The 21,894-nt window shown below is 39.6% G+C and overlaps 1 protein-coding gene across 6 annotated transcripts in view; it reads left to right on the top strand.

The window, feature by feature from the left end:
• The window catches only part of ZFX (zinc finger protein X-linked), a 56,876-nt gene extending 35,274 nt beyond the window's left edge, over nucleotides 1-21,602 (top strand). For all 6 annotated transcript variants that reach the window (XM_025857587.2, XM_025857585.2, XM_025857586.2 and 3 more), the window contains 5 exons: nucleotides 13,478-13,627; nucleotides 13,847-13,990; nucleotides 14,366-14,518; nucleotides 15,053-15,193; nucleotides 16,016-21,602. In XM_025857587.2, the coding sequence (XP_025713372.1) occupies nucleotides 13,478-13,627; nucleotides 13,847-13,990; nucleotides 14,366-14,518; nucleotides 15,053-15,193; nucleotides 16,016-17,199 (1,772 nt within the window). In that variant the 3' untranslated portion in view covers nucleotides 17,200-21,602. The remainder of the gene's footprint in view (nucleotides 1-13,477; nucleotides 13,628-13,846; nucleotides 13,991-14,365; nucleotides 14,519-15,052; nucleotides 15,194-16,015) is intronic.
• The last annotated feature ends 292 nt before the right edge of the window (nucleotides 21,603-21,894 follow it).

Raw genomic sequence — 21,894 nt, 5'->3', positions numbered from 1 at the left:
GTATTTATATACATATGTGTATAAAGCTCATACTACAAAGCAGTAGAGTTTGGCTTAAATACTGCTTATTGGTGGATGGAGGAGGCAACTAGAATTCAGTGATTCTTAAAACTTATAATATATTATTTTAAAAATTTACAATATTATTGAATACCCAGTTTCAGCAGTGTTAGGAGATAATTTAAGGGGCTTAAACATTTTCTTAGTTAACTCATAGCAGAAGCCACCCAGACAGCCTCCAAACCCTATTCCATTGTTTTTCTACCTAAAAAATAGATTTTTTTTCAAACTTAGGTTTAAATGAGAAAAGGAAATCATACATAAACTGTTATTTTTACTTTTGCTGATGTTTACTTTCCTTGTGTCTTCATTCATTCAAAAACATTTCTTGACCAGCCACGATAAGCTAGGAACCTTGTTAGCTGTTAGAGATAAACAGTGCAAGTCTCTGGCTTTTTAGAGTCCACAGTCCTGGAGGGAAGACAAACAGAAACAGATCATTACAGTTGATTGTGAAAAGATACATAACTGAAAATACAAAGTATTTTGGAAGCACTAAGGGAGGAAATGGGGGGGCTGGTATACTTCTATGAGCTACATGCTATGAAAGCACTATAAACCAGAGTTCTGTGGAAACTTGGTTGAAGACCTGAGTCTCTGTATTTCATCTCTACTCTTAACCATTTCCCTCTCTCTCATATTGTTTTGAAGCAAATTCCACACATTTCATTTGTAGGTATTTCAGTATATATATATATGTGAAGGACACGGATTTTTTTAAAAAAATGAAACAATATCATGGTCACATATTTAAAAAAATAATTTGGGGTGAACTCAGTTTGAAGGATGAGTGGGTGGGTAAGGCAGGAGGAATGGCAGAGAGGAGGGAGGAGGGCCTAATTTAAAGGCAAGGAGATGTGAAAGATCTTGGAGTGTTCGGAGACTTACTCTTTGTAGTGCAAATAATATCTTTGGTGAAGAAAATGGAGGAAATGGTGAGAGATAAGATTGACAAGATAGGCAGGGCCCAAATCATAAAGGCCCTTGAATGCACTAAGAAGCGCATTTTACCTTGTCGATGTGGGGAGCTGTTAAAGGGTTGTATGCAGATAATAATAACACGGTTAGGCTGGTAGTTTGAAAAGATCATCCTCATGGCAATGTTGAGAGCATACAAGGTAAGAGTAAAATCAGAAACAAAAAGTGTGCTATGGGAGATTATAGTAGTTCAGGTAAGAAACATGATGATAGTTTGAAATAAGGTTCTATCGGTAGAGTTTGGCAGAGAACTGCTTCATGACATATTTAGGAAGTAGAATTTGGATTAAATTTAGGTTTGAGGAAGAGGGAGAGTTCAAAGCTCCCTTGCTGGTTTCTGGCTTGTGGAGCTGGGCAGATGGCGAAACCATTACCAGAGGAGGAACATGTTGGGATACACTGAAGATCTGTCCACAGGGTTGCTGCCTGCAGCTGTCCACATGGTGCCCTGGCCTTCTAGTTGAGGTGTTCTGCCCAGTTGGTCTCCTAGTTAAGCACAATTTTTGGTCATAGTAGATATCTAATAAAAAAATGGTTCTGGGGGAGGAGGATGCCTGGGTGGCTCAGTCGGTTAAGTGTCCGACTCAGTTTCGGCCCTGGGCATGATCTCACGGTTGTGAGATTGAGCCACATGTTGGGGCTTAAGATTCTCCCTTTCCCTCTCCCTCTGTACCTCCCCCCCAAAAAAATATGGTTCTGGGAATGAAGAAATAAGTCCAAACTTCTATGTTTAATGCATAAACTCGGAGGGTTAATACAATCTTACAATTTATTGATTCTCAGGGCTATTAGCACAGGAGACATGGTAAAATATTTGTTTATTCCTTTGTTCTGTGGGCAGATTGTTGGATGTTTCTGTATCTTACCATTATTTTTATATATGCACTCTATCAGTTTTGTTTCTTAACCATTTGGTAAACCACAGAATGAAATTTTAGAGTTTTAAAAATACATATCCTCATGGGAATGTTTCTGAAATGTGAGAAAAGTCTTAGAGAAGACATATTGAATAAGCTTTAAGCTTGTTCTGATAAAATTCACAAAGATGTCTGTTAATCCATCTAAAATTATTGTCTTTACTGTGGGCACTCTGAAACTTACTTGGAAGCACTCAGGTAAGGCACATTTATTGTTGTCCTCCCCTCTCCCCACCAAAAATAAGATTGGGTAAAAAGTCTGTATCTTGAAAGCCTTAGAAGCAATTGGAGCTTCAGATTAGCCTTGTGACTCATATTTACTGTTTATCTGCTTGTGACCTAGACAGAATTGTCCAACAGCTTGCCCTTTGAACAGATCTATGATTACTTTGTGGGATAATGGGGGTTGGGCAGGGGAGAGAGGAGGAGAGAGGGAAAGAAAGAACATGCAAAGATCTCTAAGAGATCTTCGAGAAATTCTTAAGTGTATCAGTGCCTGCAGTTTAGAGTCAGCCAGCTTTCCATTTGGATGCCAGCCCAGCTGCTCATTAGCTGTATGATTTTGAGCAAATTACTGACTTCTCTTTGGCCTTTGTTTTTTTATTTGTAAGATGGCAGTCCTACCACCTGACCTGTGGGCTGGTTGGGAGAATTAGAGATCATACGGAGCAGGCACCCAGCACAGAGCCTGCCTGTCAGTAATGGCTGATCATTGTTGTCCACACAGAGCCTCTCTGTTGGTGGCATCAACTGGGCAAGCAGGACTAACTCTGGACTGGCTTCACTTAAGACCTTCCTGTTGTCTGATCAGGGAATCCTTGGCTGAAGGCAGGCACAAGGTGGAATTATAGTAGTCATTCCTTTCTTTTCTCCCTGAATTTATAGTATTAAGAAATCAGTTCCTGGTTAACTAGATTTAGTTAGCAATATTTTAGACCAGTTCAGTACAATTTGGCAAATATTTTTCATAAGTTCTCTCTGACATCATGTTAGAGATCACTATAACTTAGGACAGACACTTCAATGGCTCTGATCCTTTAATTCCCCTTCTATAGAATAGGCTAATTTCATTAAATCTTTGAATGTCTCCAGGAAAGTTTCAAGAAGTAAAGGAGATCAGGTTATCACTAATTCTCTGAAATCTTTTATAGGCTATATAATAAAAATAAGATGGAATTTTAACCACAGAAAGAGGGTTCCTAAGGAGGAAGCTAAGAAAGGGAGGCCCAAAAGTGAATTTATAAGTTTATTTATCTACTAGAACATCTGCTTACTCAGCAGAATGCTTCCTGCAAGTTAACTTAGTCTTAGGTGCTCTGGTTTCACATCTGTAAAGTGGAGATAAAACACCTTAAGTCATGGAGCTGTTGTCATTGATTTCATGATAAAATAGAGGGACACCACTGACCACAGTGTCTAGGACATAACAGTTGCTCATGAGCTCAGGTATCCTTTTAAGGGGAACTGCCCATCTGTGTTTGTTTTTTTTTTTTAAGATTTTATTTACTTGTCAGAGAGCACACAAGCAGGGGCAACAGCAGGCAGAGGGAGAAGCAGACTCCCCACCGAGCAGGGAGCCCAATGCAGGGCTCGATCCCAGGACCCTGGGACCGTGATCTGAAGGCAGACGCTTAACCCACTGAGCCACCCAGGCGTCCCTAGGTATTTTTACTATTAAGTAGCCACCTGCCCACACAGGAAATCTAATAAGACACTGAATAATACCAAGTTTTTACTGTGTAGTTTTTTTCTTTTGATTGGGTTTTGGGTTTAGAAGTTTAAAAATTGAAGTGATTTAAGTAGTAAGACTATTGGACTTACCAGAGAGTAAGTTAGAACAGGCTCTTGGTTCAGAGAACCAAATTCTTTCTTCGATAGCAGTACCGACTGTAGGGTCTTCTGAAAAGCCTGATTTCCCTCCTTGATGTTAATCCTAACATTCACACCTAGGGATCTTGTTAAAACTTTAGAAAAGATTTGTGTATTCAGACTGTCCCTTGAAATAAATTATTTAGGATGTAAAATCATCTTTATTTTTCTTTCAAAATTAACCTGTTTTAAGATCTATCAGGTAGATAGCTTCTGGTTCTGGAAGGCAGGGATTTAGTGACTTAATCTATGTCCTCCTTGTGGGTACTGGTCACAGTTTATAGACTTGAAGCTTAATTAAACTTTGTGTTTGAAACTGATTCCATCCTCGTAGCATGGGTTTTCCTTCTTAATTGTGCTTTCTGAGAAATCTATCCTTAAGTTTGACTTACTTCTCTGTCCACTTAGGTTTTTCTTTGAGTCCTCCTTTTCCCAGTGACTCCCCTCCTGAAGCTTTTTTCTTTTTTAAAAGATTTTATTTATTTGTGAGAGAGAGAGAGCACACACGCGCGAACGAGCATGGGGGAACGGCAGGCAGAGGGAGAAGCAGACTCCCCGCTGAGCAGGGAGTCCAATGTGGGACTGGATCCCAGGACCCTGGGATCATGAGCTGAGCCGAAGGCAGACGCTTAACGACTGAGCCACCCAGGCGCCCCCCTTTTGAAGCTTTTTATGTTTCTGCTCCTTTCTGAAGTAGTTGCTTTCTAGGCTTAATGCAATACAGACATTTTTCTGAAATTTTCCTTTTCTCGTTTCCTGAGATTAATCCACTGTTTTATGGATTCCCATGCCACCCTCTTTCTTGATTTACTCCCTTATTGTACTGGACCACATATGAAATAACTTCCTAAGGAGTATAGATTGTGTACTAAAAATATTTTTATTCTACCCTTAAATGTGATTGATAATTTGGTTAGGTACAGAATTCTAGGTTAAAGAGAATTTTCCCTGAGAACTTGTGATGCCATGTTTCACTGTCACCTAGCATCTAGTGTTAACAGTTTAGGAGCCTGATGTCATCTTGACTCTCATTCCTTTGTAGTTGTTTCATTTTATTCTGAAAGCTTTAAAGATCTTTTTATCCCTCCTGGTCTGAAATATCATACAGTGGTGCTTAGTTAGGTGTAGGTTTTTTTCTTGCATTGTGTTTTCATGCATGATGAGCTCTTTGAATCTAAAGAATCTTCAACTCTGAAATATTTTTATTTATTAATACAATATATTAATTGCAAGAAGAATCTCTGAAAGAAACAGAGTAAGTGTATCCCAACAATTGTCTGAACCTCTGTGTTCCAATATGGTAGTCATTAACCACATGTGGCTAATTAAAGTTAAGTTTAATTAAATGAAAATTAAATGAAATTAGGTATATAGTGTCTAAGTTGCACCAACCACATTTCAAGTGCTGAATAACCACATGTAACTGCAGATATGGCTATGGAACATTTCCAATGTGATCTTTTTTAAAAGGCAAAGAGGAGATGCAGAAGTTCAAAGAATATATTACAAGACAATAGAGGCAGATAGAAAGTAAACTTAACAAAATTCAGAAAGAAGCTGAAGAGAAAAATAAAAATATGATCAAGATAAAAGCTACCATAGAAGCAACTATAAGAATAAATCTGCCTGAGTAAATAAGCATGGGCAGAGGATCCAGCTTTAGGAAATCACAGAAATGGTTAAAAAAAGGTACAAAAATGAATATGGAGGAGATGGCTAGACACAGGAGACAGAGGAGGCAAACATGTAAGGAGAATTCTCAAAGAAGGGAACAACCAATGAACTACAAAAATATTTATAGTGGAAGAAATTTTTCCTAAAATAAAGATTGGAATCTTCCAGTGAATTTTCCTGAAATAAAGATCAAATCTTTCTTGTTTTAAGAAATTGACAGAATGATAAAACCAGCAAGTCATAATCATAGTGATGTTTAGTGAAATTTAAGGATAAAGAGTTATGAGGACATCTGCACAGAAATACTCAGTGTTTGAAGACAGTGGAACAACTCTTCAAAGTTCTGAGAAAATGAAACTTGAGAATTTTATACCCAGCCAATTTATTCTTCAAGTGAAGGCCACAGACTGACATTTTCATGTCAGCCCTGTTTGGTAATGAATCTAGCAAACCAAAGGATCATTCAGTATAAAGAACTCTAGAATGGAGAAACTGTGATAAAAGAATTGGTAGTGAGCATTGGCATTCCTTTAATATTTAAGTAACTATAAAATATTTGGGACAGGGAGGGGCACCTGGGAGGGCCCCACTCTTGATTTTGGCTCAGGTCATGATCTCATGGTCGTGAGACTGAGCCCAGCATTGGGCTTCATGCTAAGCGTGGAGCCTGTCTAAGATTCTCCCTCTCCCTCTGCTGAACCCCATCCCCTGCAGGTGCATTCTCTCTTTCTCTCAAAAAAAAATGAAAGGAGGGTAGGGGAGTATATTGATGTGTTCATTTCCATATCTTTCATAGTAGGATGACAGTAGATACTGGCTTTAAAATTGATTCATGGTGCACCTGGGTGGCTCAGTTTGTTAAGGGTCTGACTCTTAGATTCAGCTCAGGGTTGGTCTCGGGGTCGTGAGTTCAAGCCCCACATCAGGCACTGCGCTGTGCATGGAGCCTGCTTGAGATTCTCTCTGTCCCTCTCCCTCTGCCCCCCCCCCACTCTTGTGCATGCATTTTCACTCTCCTTAAAAAAATTGATTCATGTATTATAAGCAAAGTATGACTCTAAATGTTTTTGTAATATATTTTTTCATCTTTAGAGGGTTAAGAACTAGTAACATAATATCTAAACATTTACTTGAAGATCAGCATTCATATATTTAAGAAATGAATGTTAAATCTTTTCTGTATATCAGAATGTACTGTAGACACTTGGGATACATCATTGAACAAAACAGATGCCAGTGCTTTTCCCTCCCTTATGTTCTAGCAGAGGTACACAGACATAAATAAGTGATGTAGTATAAGTGATAACCTTGGGAAGAAAACAGGGGTATGAGAAAGATTTTGGGTTGCAGATGTGGTCAGGGTTTGCTGAGATGACATTTGAGCAGAGGCTTAATTTTGAGATATCTGATAGACATCAAAGACATGTACAAATCTGAGTTCGGGGAAATAGGACTAGAATGGAGATGCAAAACTGGGAGTTATTGGCATATAGATGAAATTTAAGCAATAAAACAGAATGACATTGCCAAAGGAGTGATTGTAAATAAACCAAGACCAAAAACAAGCCCTGAGGTTTGCAACATTAAGAGGCTAAGAGGCGGCTCCTGCAAAGGACTGAGGAGGCATGGCAGGTGAGGGAGGAGGAAACCAAGAGCTTACATCCTGGAAGCCAAGTGAGGAAAGTGAATCAGAGTCAAATGAATGCTGAGAACGGGTGACCTTGAAGAACAGTTTTGGTGAAGTCATGGGCCCAGTTGACGTGAGTTTAGAGGATATGGGATGACAAGAATTGGAGAAATGGGATCAAGAGTTTTTGTTTTAAAGGGGGAAAAAGAATTGTTTATGTACTGATGAAGGTGATCCAGTAGAGGCGGCAGATGCTAGAGCAGTAAAGAAGGGGGCAGGCTTTAGCTAGGAATGGAGGTGATTTGTCTTGCTTACAGGCTGGATTTAGTTGCTGGTAGGTGAGTAGATCTGATAGTCAGTGAATCTTCCAATTGTTTCACTTGTTCTCAGTAAAATAAGAAAGAAGATCATCAACTGAGAATGAGGATGGGGAGGTGAAATTATAGATTTGAGGAGAGAGGATACTAGAAAATAAGAGAGAGGGAAAGTAGCAGAAAAGGTTTGCTTCAGGTTCAGGGTCATGGATTTAAAGTGAAGCCATCAGTGTGTGTGCATGTGTCTGTGCTTGTGTGTGTGTGTTTGCCGTCAGATTTAGCGACATAGGCCCTGGTGTAGAGGCAGGGAGGAAAATTGAAATCTGGCAAGTCTGTGGTTCTCTCAAGCCAGTATGATGGAATGAAAGGAGGGGGAAGGCAAGAGATTGGAGAGCAAGGGAATGAGATTGACTGTGGAATTCAAGTTGTTTGAGGTCAAGTAAATTATGATGTAATAATTTTTGTTTAAAAATGGCATATTACAATATCCAGTTTTCATTAAAATATGTTCACTCGTCCTTTTATTTATAAATATGCATAGGGAAATGTCTGAAAAATGATCTGTAAATTGATAGTTCTAGGTGGTAGAATTTTGATCACATTTTAATTTTTTTTTTAAATACTTTTTTTGGGGGGACCTGGGTGGCTCATTCAGTTAAGCAGCTACCTTCAGCTCAGGGCATGATCCTAGGGTCCTGAGATTGAGCCCCCATGTCAGGGGCTGCTCCACCTGCTTGTGCTCTCTTGCTCACACTCTCTCAAATAAATAAAAATCTTTTTTTTTAAAGATTTATTTATTTATTTGAGAGAGCGAGAATGAGAGAGAGAGAGTACATGGCGGTGGGGAGGGTCAGAGGGAGAAGCAGGCTCCTCGCCGAGCAGGGAGCCCGATATGGGACTCGACCCCGGGACTCCGGGATCATGACCTGAGCCGAAGGCAGTCGCTTAACCAACTGAGCCACCAAGGCACCCTCAAATAAATAAAAATCTTTAAAAAATACTTTTCTTAAACAGTAAACTGTATAATTTCTACAACAAATTATATACAAGTACAAGAAGTATAAGGGAATAGAAATAAAAATGTATTGTTTAAGTTCAGGGCACACAGGGTAGTCTAGGGCCTGATAGGGGAGAGAAGATTGAAGGCAGAAGGCACTTTGGTCAGAGGTCGGTTGCTAGACTGTGCAGTTTGTATTTTATTTGATAGGAAATGGGGTACCATTCTGAGCCAGAGAGTAAGGCAACTGGGTCTTTGTTTTAGGAAAGCTGATGTCTAGGGGTATTTGGTAGGAAACGTAGGAAGAGAGAGATCAAATGGTACAGATCTTTTCTTTCTATGATGTTAATTTGTTTTTGTTTTTGTTTTTTTTAAAGATTTTATTTATTTTATTTATTTGACAGAGACACAGCAAGAGACGCAGACAGAGACACAGCGAGAGAAGGAACACAAGCAGGGGGAGAGTGTGAGAGGGAGAAGCAGGGTTCCTGCGGAGCAGGGAGCCTGATGTGGGGCTTGATCCCAGGACCCTGGGATCATGACCTGAGCCGAAGGCAGACGCCTAACGACTGAACCACCCAGGCACCCCTATGATGTTAATTTGTACAAAATGCGATTCCACTGCAATCCAATATCATATTTTTTTGTCTTGGTAAAAATTATAAAAATTTGTCTAGAAACTTAATTGAGAATAACAAAACAATATTACCTATGTCATAAGGTTTTTGTGAGGTTACATTTTAAGGGCTTATCATGCTTGGCATGAGGTATGTGGTCAGTAAATGTTACCATTATCCATCATGACCACCATCCTTGTTATATAGATTCTCCATCAACTTAGTTTTACTGATCTTTTAATTAGATCAGCATTCGTTTAACAGTTTACTTGAGGGGCACCTGGGTGGCTCAGTTAAGCATCCAACGCTTGATTTCAGCTCAGGTCTTGATGTCAGGGTTGTGAGTTCAAGCCCTGCGTTGGGCTCCACGCTGTGCGTGGAGCCTACGTAAAGAAAAAAACGGGTGCCTGGGTGGTCAGTCATTTAGGCGACTGACTCTTTTTTTTTTTTAAAGATTTTATTTATTTGAGAGAGAGAGAATGAGAGATAGAGAGCACATGAGAGGGGGGAGGGCCAGAGGGAGAAGCAGACTCCCTGCCGAGCAGGGAGCCCGATGCGGGACTCGATCCTGGGACTCCAGGATCATGACCTGAGCCGAAGGCAGTCGCTTAACCAACTGAGCCACCCAGGCGACTGACTCTTGATTTTGGCTCAGTTCCTGCTCTCAGGGTTGTGAGATGGAGCCCTGTGTTGGGCATTGCGTTGGGCTCCACGCTGGGTGTGGAGCCTATTTAAGATTCTCTCTTTCCCTCCCCCTCTGCCCCTCCCTGCAGGAGCTTGCACGCTCTTCCTCTCTCTCTTAAAAAAAAACCCAAAACCAATTTACTTGAAGTGGTGTATTTCCCACCCACACCCCAGTAATTTTTCTTTTCCAGAAACTACTGGGTTTTTTTTGAGATCTTAACTATATTTTTAGACACCGTGGTATCTATAACATTGCAAATAAGTATCCCTCAATTTTTAGTCTTTAGGAGAGTTTACTGAAGCTCCCTTCAAGTAGTATAAGGTATTGCCTATATTTTGCTATAGTTTTGCTGTTACTAATGAGATCATCGATATAAGTCAAATGTTCCTCAGTTTTGAAGTTTAAAATACTGGATGAGGGGCGCCTGGGTGGCTCATTTGGTAAAGCGTCTGCCTTCAGCTCAGGTCATGATCCCAGGGATCGAGCCCCATGCCGGGCTCTCTGCTCAGCGGGAAGCCTGCTTCTCCCTCTCCTTCTCCCCCTGCTTGTACTCTCTCTCTCTCACTGTCAAATAAATAAATAAAATCTTTGAAAAAAAAAAAGGTAAAAAAATAAAATACTGGATGAATTGCAAAGATTATTATTATGTAAGGCTTGAGGAAACTGTGATGCCAATTTTACTTTAACACAAATAGAAAAAACTGGGAAGAAAATTTCCTAACATAATGATGGAATCTCTGGTTGGTGGGACTATTGGTGATTTTTTTTTTTAATTCTAAATTTTATACAGTAAACATACATTTCTTAAAAAATCAGAAGATGAAAATAAAGGTCTGGGTTCTAAAGACAGGTACCTCTTCTCTCTCCCATCCCTCACTCATTAGTTCACTGACTTTGGGCAAGGCACATACCATCTCAGAGCCTTTATTTCTTTATCTGGAAAAGGTAAGGATCAAATAAAATTTAAAGTACATAGAAATGATAAGGAAATAGCAAAATGCCATGCAAATGGTAGTTATTATTAGAAGTAGTCTTAATTTCCAGAAATTATGCTCTTCTATTTTGGAGAGGCCTTGTTCCAGAGCTCTAGCTCTTCATCACTACATTAGAAGAAGGCATTTAGGCGGAAATCGTACATATGATTACTCAGTTTTATCCAAGCCTTCTTTGTTTTTAGAAATTCATTTTTATGGTAGCTTTAAAATCACAGAGAAATTTTGAGTCCTTAACAGGACCATCAAAGTTTTTTTTTTTTTTAAATCACTTCTGTAATTTTTCATATTCAGAGTAATTTCATAAGTTGAGTTAGTGGGGCAAATTCTCAAGGTGAATTCTACTTTTGTCTAATAATAGAATAGCTTTGCTTGGCTCAGGTGAGCCTGTATATTTGAAATGTGTTTTCCCCACACACTTATGAAAGCAAACAGAAAGGTCTTTTCCTCCAAATTATAGATAAATACATGCCATTTTGCAAGCTCCAAAATGATTAGATTTTTCAGTCATCAAAGGCTTTATCTTATGAGTACCAACAAGCTAAAATATGCCAAAACAGCTAGCCTGACCTTGTTCTTTGTAAACATGAGGACATTTGATTTTCCAGTACCTGTTAGAATCAGTTTTGCCAAACATTGCCAAAAAAGGGCAAGCTTCATCAACAAGATCTAACTGCTCAGAGATGAGTGTTCTGAAGACGTAGCAGGTTTAGTCAGGTCTCTCCAGCTAGTTTGGGGGGCTCTTCATTCTTGTTATCGCTACCTCACTTGGAAATTGCAGAGCTATTTTTAAGAAAATAGCCTTGGCTCAGTCAGCTTTGTATGTCATAAAAATATTAGCTTTGAAAAGGGTTAAGTACACATCAGGCCAGAAATAAGGACCTAATGCCAATTCTTTCCCCTTACAAATCATTTTTATAAAAAGCATAGTCAAGATCCTTGAATTTAGGTAGTTATGTGCGGAGTTCAGGGAACCTCTCTGTTTTCTCAGACCGCAAAGAGTTTAACCACCTGGTCTCTTTGGACCCTCATGAAGCTTGTCCTGGATCAGCTCATTTTCTCCAGCTTCTTAAGCTCTTCACCCAGTTTGCCATTTTCTCCCTGGTAACCAAAGCCCTTGCCTCTGGTTTCATACCCACGGTTGAAGCCACCAGCCACGAACTTCTCCAGCTCCCAGCATTACAGCCTTCCTCCTTAATACAATGTAGCTCTGTTTGCATCCATGTTTACCACTTCAAGTCTCAGAAGGATTGCATATTGCTCCCTCTGTCTAAGGAGAATTTCTTCATCTTTGCCTCTAAATTTCATCTTCCCCTTTTCCTCTGAGATCTTGATCCAGAAGTTTTCCCGTGTCCTCTGGCTTCAGCTTCTTCCCGTCTGTTGTATTTGCTCCCACAGACTGAATATGCTTGAGTGTTCTTATCAGTTAAACAGAAAAGTCTTTGACCTGTATCCCATTCTAGTTACTGACCCTTTGTTCTCCATTTTAAAATTAGACTTCTTGAAGAAACGCACACCTTCCATTGAATCCTCAACCCACTTTAATCTGACCCCATATAGCCTTTACTACACTGCTTTTCACCAGGAGCGTCAGTGACTTCCAGGTTATTATAGTCCGTACACACATTCCCCCGTGACTAGGGTGTGTGCTGAATTATTGCTGTGGACCTTACCAGGCTTCTTAGAGTTTATAACTCCCTCGCTTCCTTCACGATCCTCCACCAGCCTCTCCAGCTTTCCCTTCTTGGGTTCCTTTGTGAACTCTTCTTGTCCCTCCCTTAAACTGTGATGTTCCCCAAGATATCCATAGCACACTCTTACCTCACACTGCAGGTCCTCACTGTGTGATCTCAGGGCTAGTTAGCACAGAGCTGTTGGCTCCCAAATCTGTGTGTCAGCCTTCAGCTTTTAGACTCAAATATCCAGCACCTGTCCTTACATCTCATTCATTGAGTCATTGGCTCATCAATATTCTGAGCATCTACCATCACCAGACTCTTGTCTTAAAAGACTAATAAAATGACGGGTTCTGCTCTATCAGTGGGAAAGATGGGGGAAAGTCCCTGATAGTGACAATACAATGAATTGTATACTCGGAGAGAAACAAGCAAAGGGTGCTGTGAATATAAAAGAATGGGGACAGGCACCGGTCTGAGAGCTTTTAGGGATGTTACCTCTCAGACCTTAAATTAATTGACCATGCAGGAAGAGAGAGCCTTTTCCTCATTTCTCTGATTAATATTTCTTCCCCCAGTCACTCGGTCACCTAAATCAGAAACCCCATAGTTATCCCTGGCTCCTTTGTCATGTTCAGTTTTGACTCTTAGGCCTGGTGTTAGCGAACACAGTGATCTGCCATTCTCACTGCTCTGGAATCTCTAAATCGCTCCACATATCTGGCTTCACCCCTACAGATTCTAATTCTGTAGTGCCGCTGGGCTGGGGCCTGTGTTCTTTAGTTCCCTAAGAGCTATTGACACCTGACCAGATTGAGAAACCTCTGACCTACCATTTTCAAGTCTGAACCCCTCTGCCTGGTTGCACAAGGCCCTCCATGACCCCTGCTTTGGCCTAGCAGTCAGCCACATTTCCCACCATGCTCTGCGTGTCCACGGGTCTAGGTAAAATCATCCTATTTTGTTCGAATCCTGTTAGGGATGATATTTGTACAAAGGACTTTGCAAAACAGTAACATTTTATTTAAGTATCTGCTAGTGTTATTTGTAATGTATTTCCTGCCTTTTCAGTGGATGATGCTGGCAAAATAGAACACGATGGTTCCTCTGGAATGACCATGGATGCAGAGTCGGAAATCGATCCTTGTAAGGTGGATGGCACTTGCCCTGAAGTCATCAAGGTGTACATTTTTAAAGCTGACCCTGGAGAGGATGACTTAGGTAAGAGGAAAGCTTCGGCATAGCATGCATCCTGATGAGACACTTCAACCTGATTTCTTTTGGGTGGTTTAGATTGCGGACCTTTGAAATCTTTTCTGAAGATAACTTTTAAACAAGGATTTCCATGTAGCAGTAGAAAAATATATGACATGTGTTAAGTCAGATGGGTGGAAATGAAGTTTTCAGATAAATTCTCGGAGCTGTCATCTTCCCTGATAGGTGGCACCGTAGACATTGTGGAGAGTGAGCCTGAGAATGACCATGGAGTTGAATTACTTGATCAGAATAGCAGTATTCGTGTGCCAAGGGAAAAGATGGTTTATATGACTGTCAACGACTCTCAGCAAGAAGATGAAGATTTAAGTAAGTAGGTGGCCTTTTTGTGGGAGAAAGTTTTGTGTTTCTGTAGCTCTCTTTTTAACTATGGTCAGTATTTGAAGGAAAACAAGTAGCATTATTGTAGAGATTATTATGCTGCCATGTTCCAAGGGCAGTCTCGGTAACCTGTTATGGATGCATAGAATGTTGCTTTAAAAACAAGTTGAGATGAAAGCCAAGAAATGAATGATTCATTCAACAAATATTCGTTGCCTGCTTAGGACTCTGTGAAAGCTGTGTTATAGGTGTGTAACACTTGAACCTTCCTTCTACTTGTCTGCTAACTGAATTCAAATAAAAACGTCTTTCCTGTGATCTCTGTAAACCTGGTCACAAAATTTGATATAATTTCCTACTTAGATGTCGCGGAAATTGCTGATGAAGTTTATATGGAGGTGATCGTAGGGGAGGAGGATGCGGCGGCGGCGGCGGCTGCCGCCGCGGCGCACGATCAGCAGATCGACGACAATGAAATCAAAACCTTCATGCCAATCGCATGGGCAGCAGCTTACGGTAAGTCACGTGGCGGCTCTTCGAACGGAGTTGGCTCGCGCACGTGAATTCATGACTGGAAACGGTGTCTGTGGCCTTAGGTTTCCGAAATAGGAAACACCACTACCCTGTAAGGGTTACTTGATTTGAACAAGAAGAGAGGAAGATGATAAAGTCTACCTTTTGTCTTTATTTATAACAGGAATTTCCTTCATGTGTTTATTATGTAGAAGGAAGTACCGCAAGAAGTATGCAGGCTTTCAAGCTGAAACTTTTCATCTTGATTGTATCTGGCCCATGACTTTACAATTTGGGGAGACAGCATGGGAGTTCAAGGGGCAAAATGCTGACATGTGTTTTTTAGATTTGGAAGCGAGGCATTTCCTACCGTCTCACTATAATAAATGTGGTCCTAAAACCCATTACCTAGAATGGGGACTTTCTGTCATTCATGAGTATCATGGCTTACTTTTCGTTGTTATAGTTAATAAAGAATCCCTAATTTTTTATAATTTATAATACTGTATAATTTTGTTTTTTAATGCGCATTGTTAGGTAATAATTCTGATGGAATTGAAACCCGGAATGGCACTGCAAGTGCCCTCTTGCACATAGATGAGTCTGCTGGGCTCGGCAGACTGGCTAAACAAAAACCAAAGAAAAGGAGAAGACCTGATTCCAGGCAGTACCAAACAGGTGAGGGCACATGAGTCCCACAGCGCAGCGTGCTTGGCAAGCTCTCAGATGGAACTCTAGTATGTATCCACGGAGGTGTTGTGATGGCATTTTAGCTGCTAGACCACATGTAAGCTTTTGTGTATGGAATTTGAAAATATAATTTTAAGAATTCAGTGATATTCATGAATGATTTCCTGGGATAAAAAGAAACAGGGAATGGATCAAACGTGGATGGGGAAAAAAATTTCAAAACTCAGGTGGTTTTTAGGTGGAAATGAAAAGAAATCCCTCAGACACATTACAAGCATTAACTGTTTTAAAAACTAAATTAATGCAAAGAATCAGATTATGTTACCTTAAGGCAGGCATAATTTCCAGAGCAGCAGGACAAGTACTTCAGTTTACGTGACCCTGTCCCTGTCTATTCGTGGATGGTGATTTGCATATTAAAATTTTTGTAGGTGGATTTAAGCTTTACTGTAAAGTGACACAAAATTAGGTTTTTCAGAATAACCAAAGCAGGAATTGTGATTACAAAACTTTGTTTTTATGAAGAATTTTCTACCGATTTCTAAACTGATAGACCTTTGATCACTAGTTGGTGGAAGTTACATATTGATTGATTTTTTAAACTGAATGAAGTTTTCAGACCAGGGTTCTTTTTATGACAGGGTTGCTCTATCTCTTATACTGAAAAGTGGTAAAAGGAATGTCACGTAGCAAATAGCTTAACGTGGGAATACTTGCCTAATAATGTTCAGAACACACACTTCAAATGCTTGCAGAAACCAAAATGGAACTTGGTTTGATCACTCATGCTCCTTTCTTTTCCTTTCCTAGCAATAATTATTGGCCCTGATGGACATCCCTTGACTGTCTATCCTTGCATGATTTGTGGGAAAAAATTTAAGTCGAGAGGTTTTTTGAAAAGGCACATGAAAAACCATCCTGAACACCTTACCAAGAAGAAGTACCGCTGTACAGATTGTGATTACACTACCAACAAGAAGATAAGTTTACACAACCACCTGGAGAGCCACAAGCTGACCAGCAAGGCAGAGAAGGCCATCGAATGCGACGAGTGTGGGAAGCATTTCTCTCATGCTGGGGCTTTGTTTACTCACAAAATGGTGCATAAGGAAAAAGGAGCCAACAAAATGCACAAGTGTAAATTCTGTGAATACGAGACAGCTGAACAAGGGTTATTGAATCGCCACCTTTTGGCGGTCCACAGCAAGAACTTTCCTCACATTTGTGTGGAGTGTGGGAAAGGTTTTCGTCACCCGTCAGAGCTCAAAAAGCACATGCGCATCCATACCGGGGAGAAGCCGTACCAGTGCCAGTACTGCGAATATAGGTCTGCAGACTCTTCTAACTTGAAAACACATGTAAAAACTAAGCATAGTAAAGAGATGCCATTCAAGTGTGACATCTGTCTTCTGACTTTCTCAGATACCAAAGAGGTGCAGCAACATGCTCTTATCCACCAAGAAAGCAAAACACACCAGTGTTTGCACTGCGACCACAAGAGCTCGAACTCAAGCGATTTGAAACGACACATAATTTCGGTTCACACGAAGGACTACCCTCATAAGTGTGACATGTGTGAGAAGGGCTTTCACAGGCCTTCCGAACTCAAGAAACACGTGGCTGCCCACAAGGGTAAAAAAATGCACCAGTGTCGACATTGTGACTTTAAGATCGCAGATCCATTTGTTCTGAGTCGCCATATCCTCTCCGTTCACACAAAAGATCTTCCGTTTAGGTGTAAGAGATGTAGAAAGGGATTTAGGCAACAGAATGAGCTTAAAAAGCATATGAAGACCCACAGTGGCAGGAAGGTGTATCAGTGTGAGTACTGTGAGTATAGCACTACAGATGCGTCCGGCTTTAAACGGCACGTTATCTCCATTCATACGAAAGACTACCCTCACCGGTGCGAGTACTGCAAGAAAGGCTTCCGGAGACCTTCCGAAAAGAACCAGCACATAATGCGACACCATAAAGAAGTGGGCCTGCCCTGACGATACTGCTACAGACATTTGTGGAGATGTTGGCCTTGAAGCGGAAATTTCATTTTAAAGCCAATCCATCTCGTTCACATAACAATACTGTATATTGATTTATGCTGTGTACAAATAGAATTATTGCTTCTAGTTGAGTTGGGTTTTTTTTTTACATTTTGTTTAATAGTGTGTTCTGAATTCTATTCAGTTTGTTTAATAAATGGGGGAAAGCAGCAACAAGTAAGTTGCTTTTAATAAAGTAATCCCTGATTCTATACTGAATTTTTCTATCTTAGAAGTTTTATATTTATTTAAATATTTACCTTGCTTACCTTGATGGTACTCTTCTAAGACCATTTAACTTAAAGTTAAGGTAACTTTAGATTGATAACTCTGAAAAGATTCATGTTGACTCATTTTTTTTTTCCCATAAAATTCTCACAATAAAATTGTCAGAGACATCTACTAACATAAATGGGAGATTTTACAGTCAGGTCTAATTATCCTAACATGGAAGTCATTTACTTGTCTTGCTTACTATTTTCAGACCACATGACAATGAAGGTTTCCATTTGAGCTTTTGCGTCCCTGGCATCGCTGAGGAAAGAACAGTGGCTGGGTTCGTGTTTACTTTTCGTTTTGTTCAGCAGACAAACTATACTTCTTTGTGGGCTTTCTTTGGCGTATTTACATCTTTTGTCAGCATAGCAAACTTTTAGAAAACTTCCTTGACAAATTTTGCTTGATGCTGTTGTATTTTGATTATTCCGTCTGTGCTGCTTTGTCTTGGAATGGTTGTGTGCTACAAATGCGATTATTGAGGACTGCATTTTGGAATCTCCTAGAGGTAATTCGTGGCTCGTAGGATCTTTTGCGACTTTATATATGTAAATGTACCCTGAATTATATATATGCACATATATAGAGAACATGTATCTGTGTGTATTGCTTATTTTACATATTTATACACACAACCCCAGTAGTAGTTAAGATCTATAATGAAAAGTATTAAATTTACAATAACATGAAAGATGCAGGGATGCATGAGAGAGCATTTTGTAAATCATGCTCTTCAGAGAGACTACTCAGGTGAAGAATTAGAAGGAAAATAAGGACACTAGTATTTTTAAAGAGTAAAGGTATTTTCTTTTAAATATCTTTGGTAATTGAAAAAATAGACGTTAAGATGTTTCTAGATAGAATGTTTTCATACAACTTCAGCTCCATGCCTTTATATTTTTCTGAAAAGCTAATGAGTATCCGGACATAACTCCCTCAGTTCTCTCTGAGAAGCCCATGAGGGAACTCTGCGTCACCCAGTGAGGGGGCTTAAGGAAACCACAGCTCCATGTCCCAGAGATTGGGTGCTAATTATGACTTACACTGGGCGGGTCCAGCCTGCTCTTTTATTTCTTAGTTACAGTTAGCAAACATTAAAAAACTGAACGCTCAGCTTGGCTTTGGTTAGAAGATAAAGGTGTGTTTAAGTGCATGAGGAAAATCTGAGGCCTTATTTGGAACATCACCAAGTCTTTCACAGTTTTGTCTGTCTTTGAGAGCCGACATTTTTTAAACAAACAGTTCTGAATCAGAGTCAGAAATGCATAAAATGAACTCGGTTAATTAGAATTTGATTATGTTAAGAGGGATCTTGGAAAATGGAAAACAGTTTTTGGGGTCCTTTAAATTGGCTGTCAGCATATGAGTATCTGGCACGTCGTAGGAGATTTAGGAATTTTCTTCCCACTGGATAGCTGCCTTGCCACTTCATTATGGTGCTCCATCCCCTTTGTGCTGTTAGGTTTTGACCTTTCATCTTTCCCTTTGCCATTGATATTTGTATTCAAGAATTATATTTATAGGGTTAGAAATCTAAATATTTGGTGGTTGGCAAGCCTCTGAAATGCTAGATTGATTTCGTCCAGTTGTAAATCAAGTGCTTTAGGCTGGTATGAACTCCAACCTGAATGCCAGTTAAAGCCAAGGCATGGGCCTATCCCAGTGGGAGCTCCTGTGCCCTCTTGGCTCACATACATGCTTTTTTTTTAAAGTAACTTACAATTGTGTGATTCATTGCCCCGCAGTACTATCCTTGAAAGCTCTGTCTGTTTTTTTGTGAGAACCTTTAAAAATCTCCTTCATTTTTTTCCCCAGAAATCATGTAAAAGAAGACACTTAAATGAAAGTGGAAATTTATTAACCTTAAAACATGCTGTAAAATTAGTACAGAAAATATAAATAATTGGTCATTTAACTATATTTTTTTAAATAAACTGAAAGATAAAGAACACAACACTCTACACACTTTATATTTCTCTTACATAGTCTGGAATCATACACAGTTATTTTCTTTTTAAAGCACAATATTGAAACCTTTAAAAGGTATTTAAGGGTTTGGTCAAGTGAATATGATAAAATGTATTTGTCTGTATAAAGAGAAAATGAAATTGTAGTCACTGTTATGTACTGACATTAGTTACAACCTAGTTTTAATTCTTAAAACAATTTTGATTAGCAAAGCTAAAAAAAATGGATGTTTCAGTTAAATGTTTTAAAGAGGTACAGATTTTTACAAGGACATAATATAAGTTATTGTTCTGTAGAAATATCCTATTAAATATTGTATGTCCCTCCCTCTGTACACTTTGTAAAAAAAAAAAGTAAAATACATAAAAAGAAAATCATATAGGGATGTGTGACATTATTGTAATTGTGTACTTGAGAATAACGTGCAAAAATAAAAATCAGAATATTTTCCTGTTAATGGATGTTTAGTCTATTTGATACCAGTACTAAGTTAATGCTTTTTCTTAAGGAAAAAAATGTACAGTTTTTGTAAACCTAATAAACATCAAAAGCAGTGGATTATTTTCATTTCCCCATTTCTTAATTCCTTTTATGCAGCAGTGGATTGCAAAATGCTTGATTGCTTTGAATTTTGTGACTTGATGCAAATACTCCTCATAGTTCAGCCCCTCGAACTTGCTAGTAATATATCAGGGAACTTAAGAGATGATTGGTGAGTCCTTTGATGAGCATGTCCTTGAAGTTCGTTTTTTTTCCTTTTATCTTCACAAGGGATTTGTTTCATTAGCCTCTCCAGTTCCCCTGAGACGAATTTGCCCTGCATAAATGGTTTATGAGAGCACTTAAAGGTCATTTCAGTATCCCTGCACAGCACACTTAATTACTGGGTGTTGTCCCCGCCTCCACAGCAGAAGCCCTGCCCTAGAGTGACACCTTTGTGCCAGGCTTTCATTCGTAGTCGCTAACATGCTGGAGAGTGGCCACCGTTAGAAAAATCAGAAGTTAGGTGAAAGTGACCAGGAGTCAAAAGAGAGTAACAGATTGATTTGAGCCATCTTTGAGTTTTAAAGATGAGATCCTTCAAGCTCTTCAACTGCGTCGGAACAAGTGTTTGCCTAATAGTTGAAACAGTAAATAGGGGTCAAAATTTGGGGTCAGTGGTCAAGAGAACACGGTGAGTGTCACTGTCCAGAGCCACGAACCGCACAAAACCGTAGCGTGTGAAACACTTCGTCGTACCAGAATGCCTGGTAGACAGCATCTTACCGGTCAGAGACCAGGCAGTCAGGTAATGTACTGCTCTGTTCTCTGGGAATCTCCGCATTAACAATTTTGTTGCCCACCAGTTCTAGGATTCATAAAGGAAAAGCGGGACCGGTCAAAATCTAAAAGGGGTGATATTTTAGAGCAGTGGTTTTCAAAGTGTGGTCTGGCAACAGTGGCAGCATCATAACCACCTGGAACTTTGTTAAAGATCAAATCTCGTGGGTGCACGTCACACCCACCGAATCGGGAAACAGCACGAGACCCGGTGATCTGTGTCTTGACCTGTCCTCCAGGTGATTCTGATGCATGCTCAAGTTTGGGAAACCCTTTCAGAGCACCTGAGGAACCGAAAAGATCACTGGTGCAACATTTTGTGTAGTAGACAAGAAAATCTCTCTCTCTCTCACACCACCCCAGCAATAAGCAGTGAGTGTGAAATGGGACTTAGTTGACACCTTTGGTTTACCTTTTTCCAAAGTGTGAGCCCTCCAGACAGTGTATCCTTTTTAGTACACATGTATTTCATAAATCTTGTATGGCCTCCCCGAAGTGAGACTCCTCAAGGGTTAATAGAATTCAGAGGAAGATTCAGCAAGTAAAAGAGAGAAGCTGGAAAGAGTGTTTAATTGGCCCATCATTACTTACTAATTCATATCTGAAAAACCATTTTGCCACATTCTGCAGCTGTTTAGATCAAGTCAAAATTAAGTTTGCCCTTTTGGATTTTGTTTTATCTTTCGTGTATATATTGTTTGCCTTTTTCATAAAATAATTCTTGGATTTGTTATATATTGTTTCCGTTATTTTGGACATCTTTGCTATTGTAAATAAATTCCTATTTTAAGTTATCCTAGTGGAGTGTTGGCTATAGAAAAGGCATACACATACAAACACACATAAACACACACATGGAAATGAAGAGGTTTAAATCCCCAACAAAGTATAAACTGGAAGTGATGTGACCCCTTCCGTTCAGCATTTCTAGCATCAATGAAAATATCACTAGCATCTGCACCTAACTCTGACTTTAAAATCATTTTTGTGACTTCTGAGGGAAATTCTTAGTTTGCCAAGTTTGAGGTCAACGTCAAGAATTACTTTCTTTTACTTGGTTTTTCCTGTTACTTTGGGCTCGTGTTA

Source organism: Callorhinus ursinus, unplaced genomic scaffold (assembly GCF_003265705.2).
Source record: "Callorhinus ursinus isolate GAN/ISIS: 27379988/994484 unplaced genomic scaffold, GSC_fseal_2.0 scaffold16, whole genome shotgun sequence".
Taxonomy (NCBI): Eukaryota; Metazoa; Chordata; class Mammalia; order Carnivora; family Otariidae; genus Callorhinus; species Callorhinus ursinus.
Note: the sequence above shows the minus strand (reverse complement) of the source record. Positions and strands in the feature narration are given on the sequence as shown.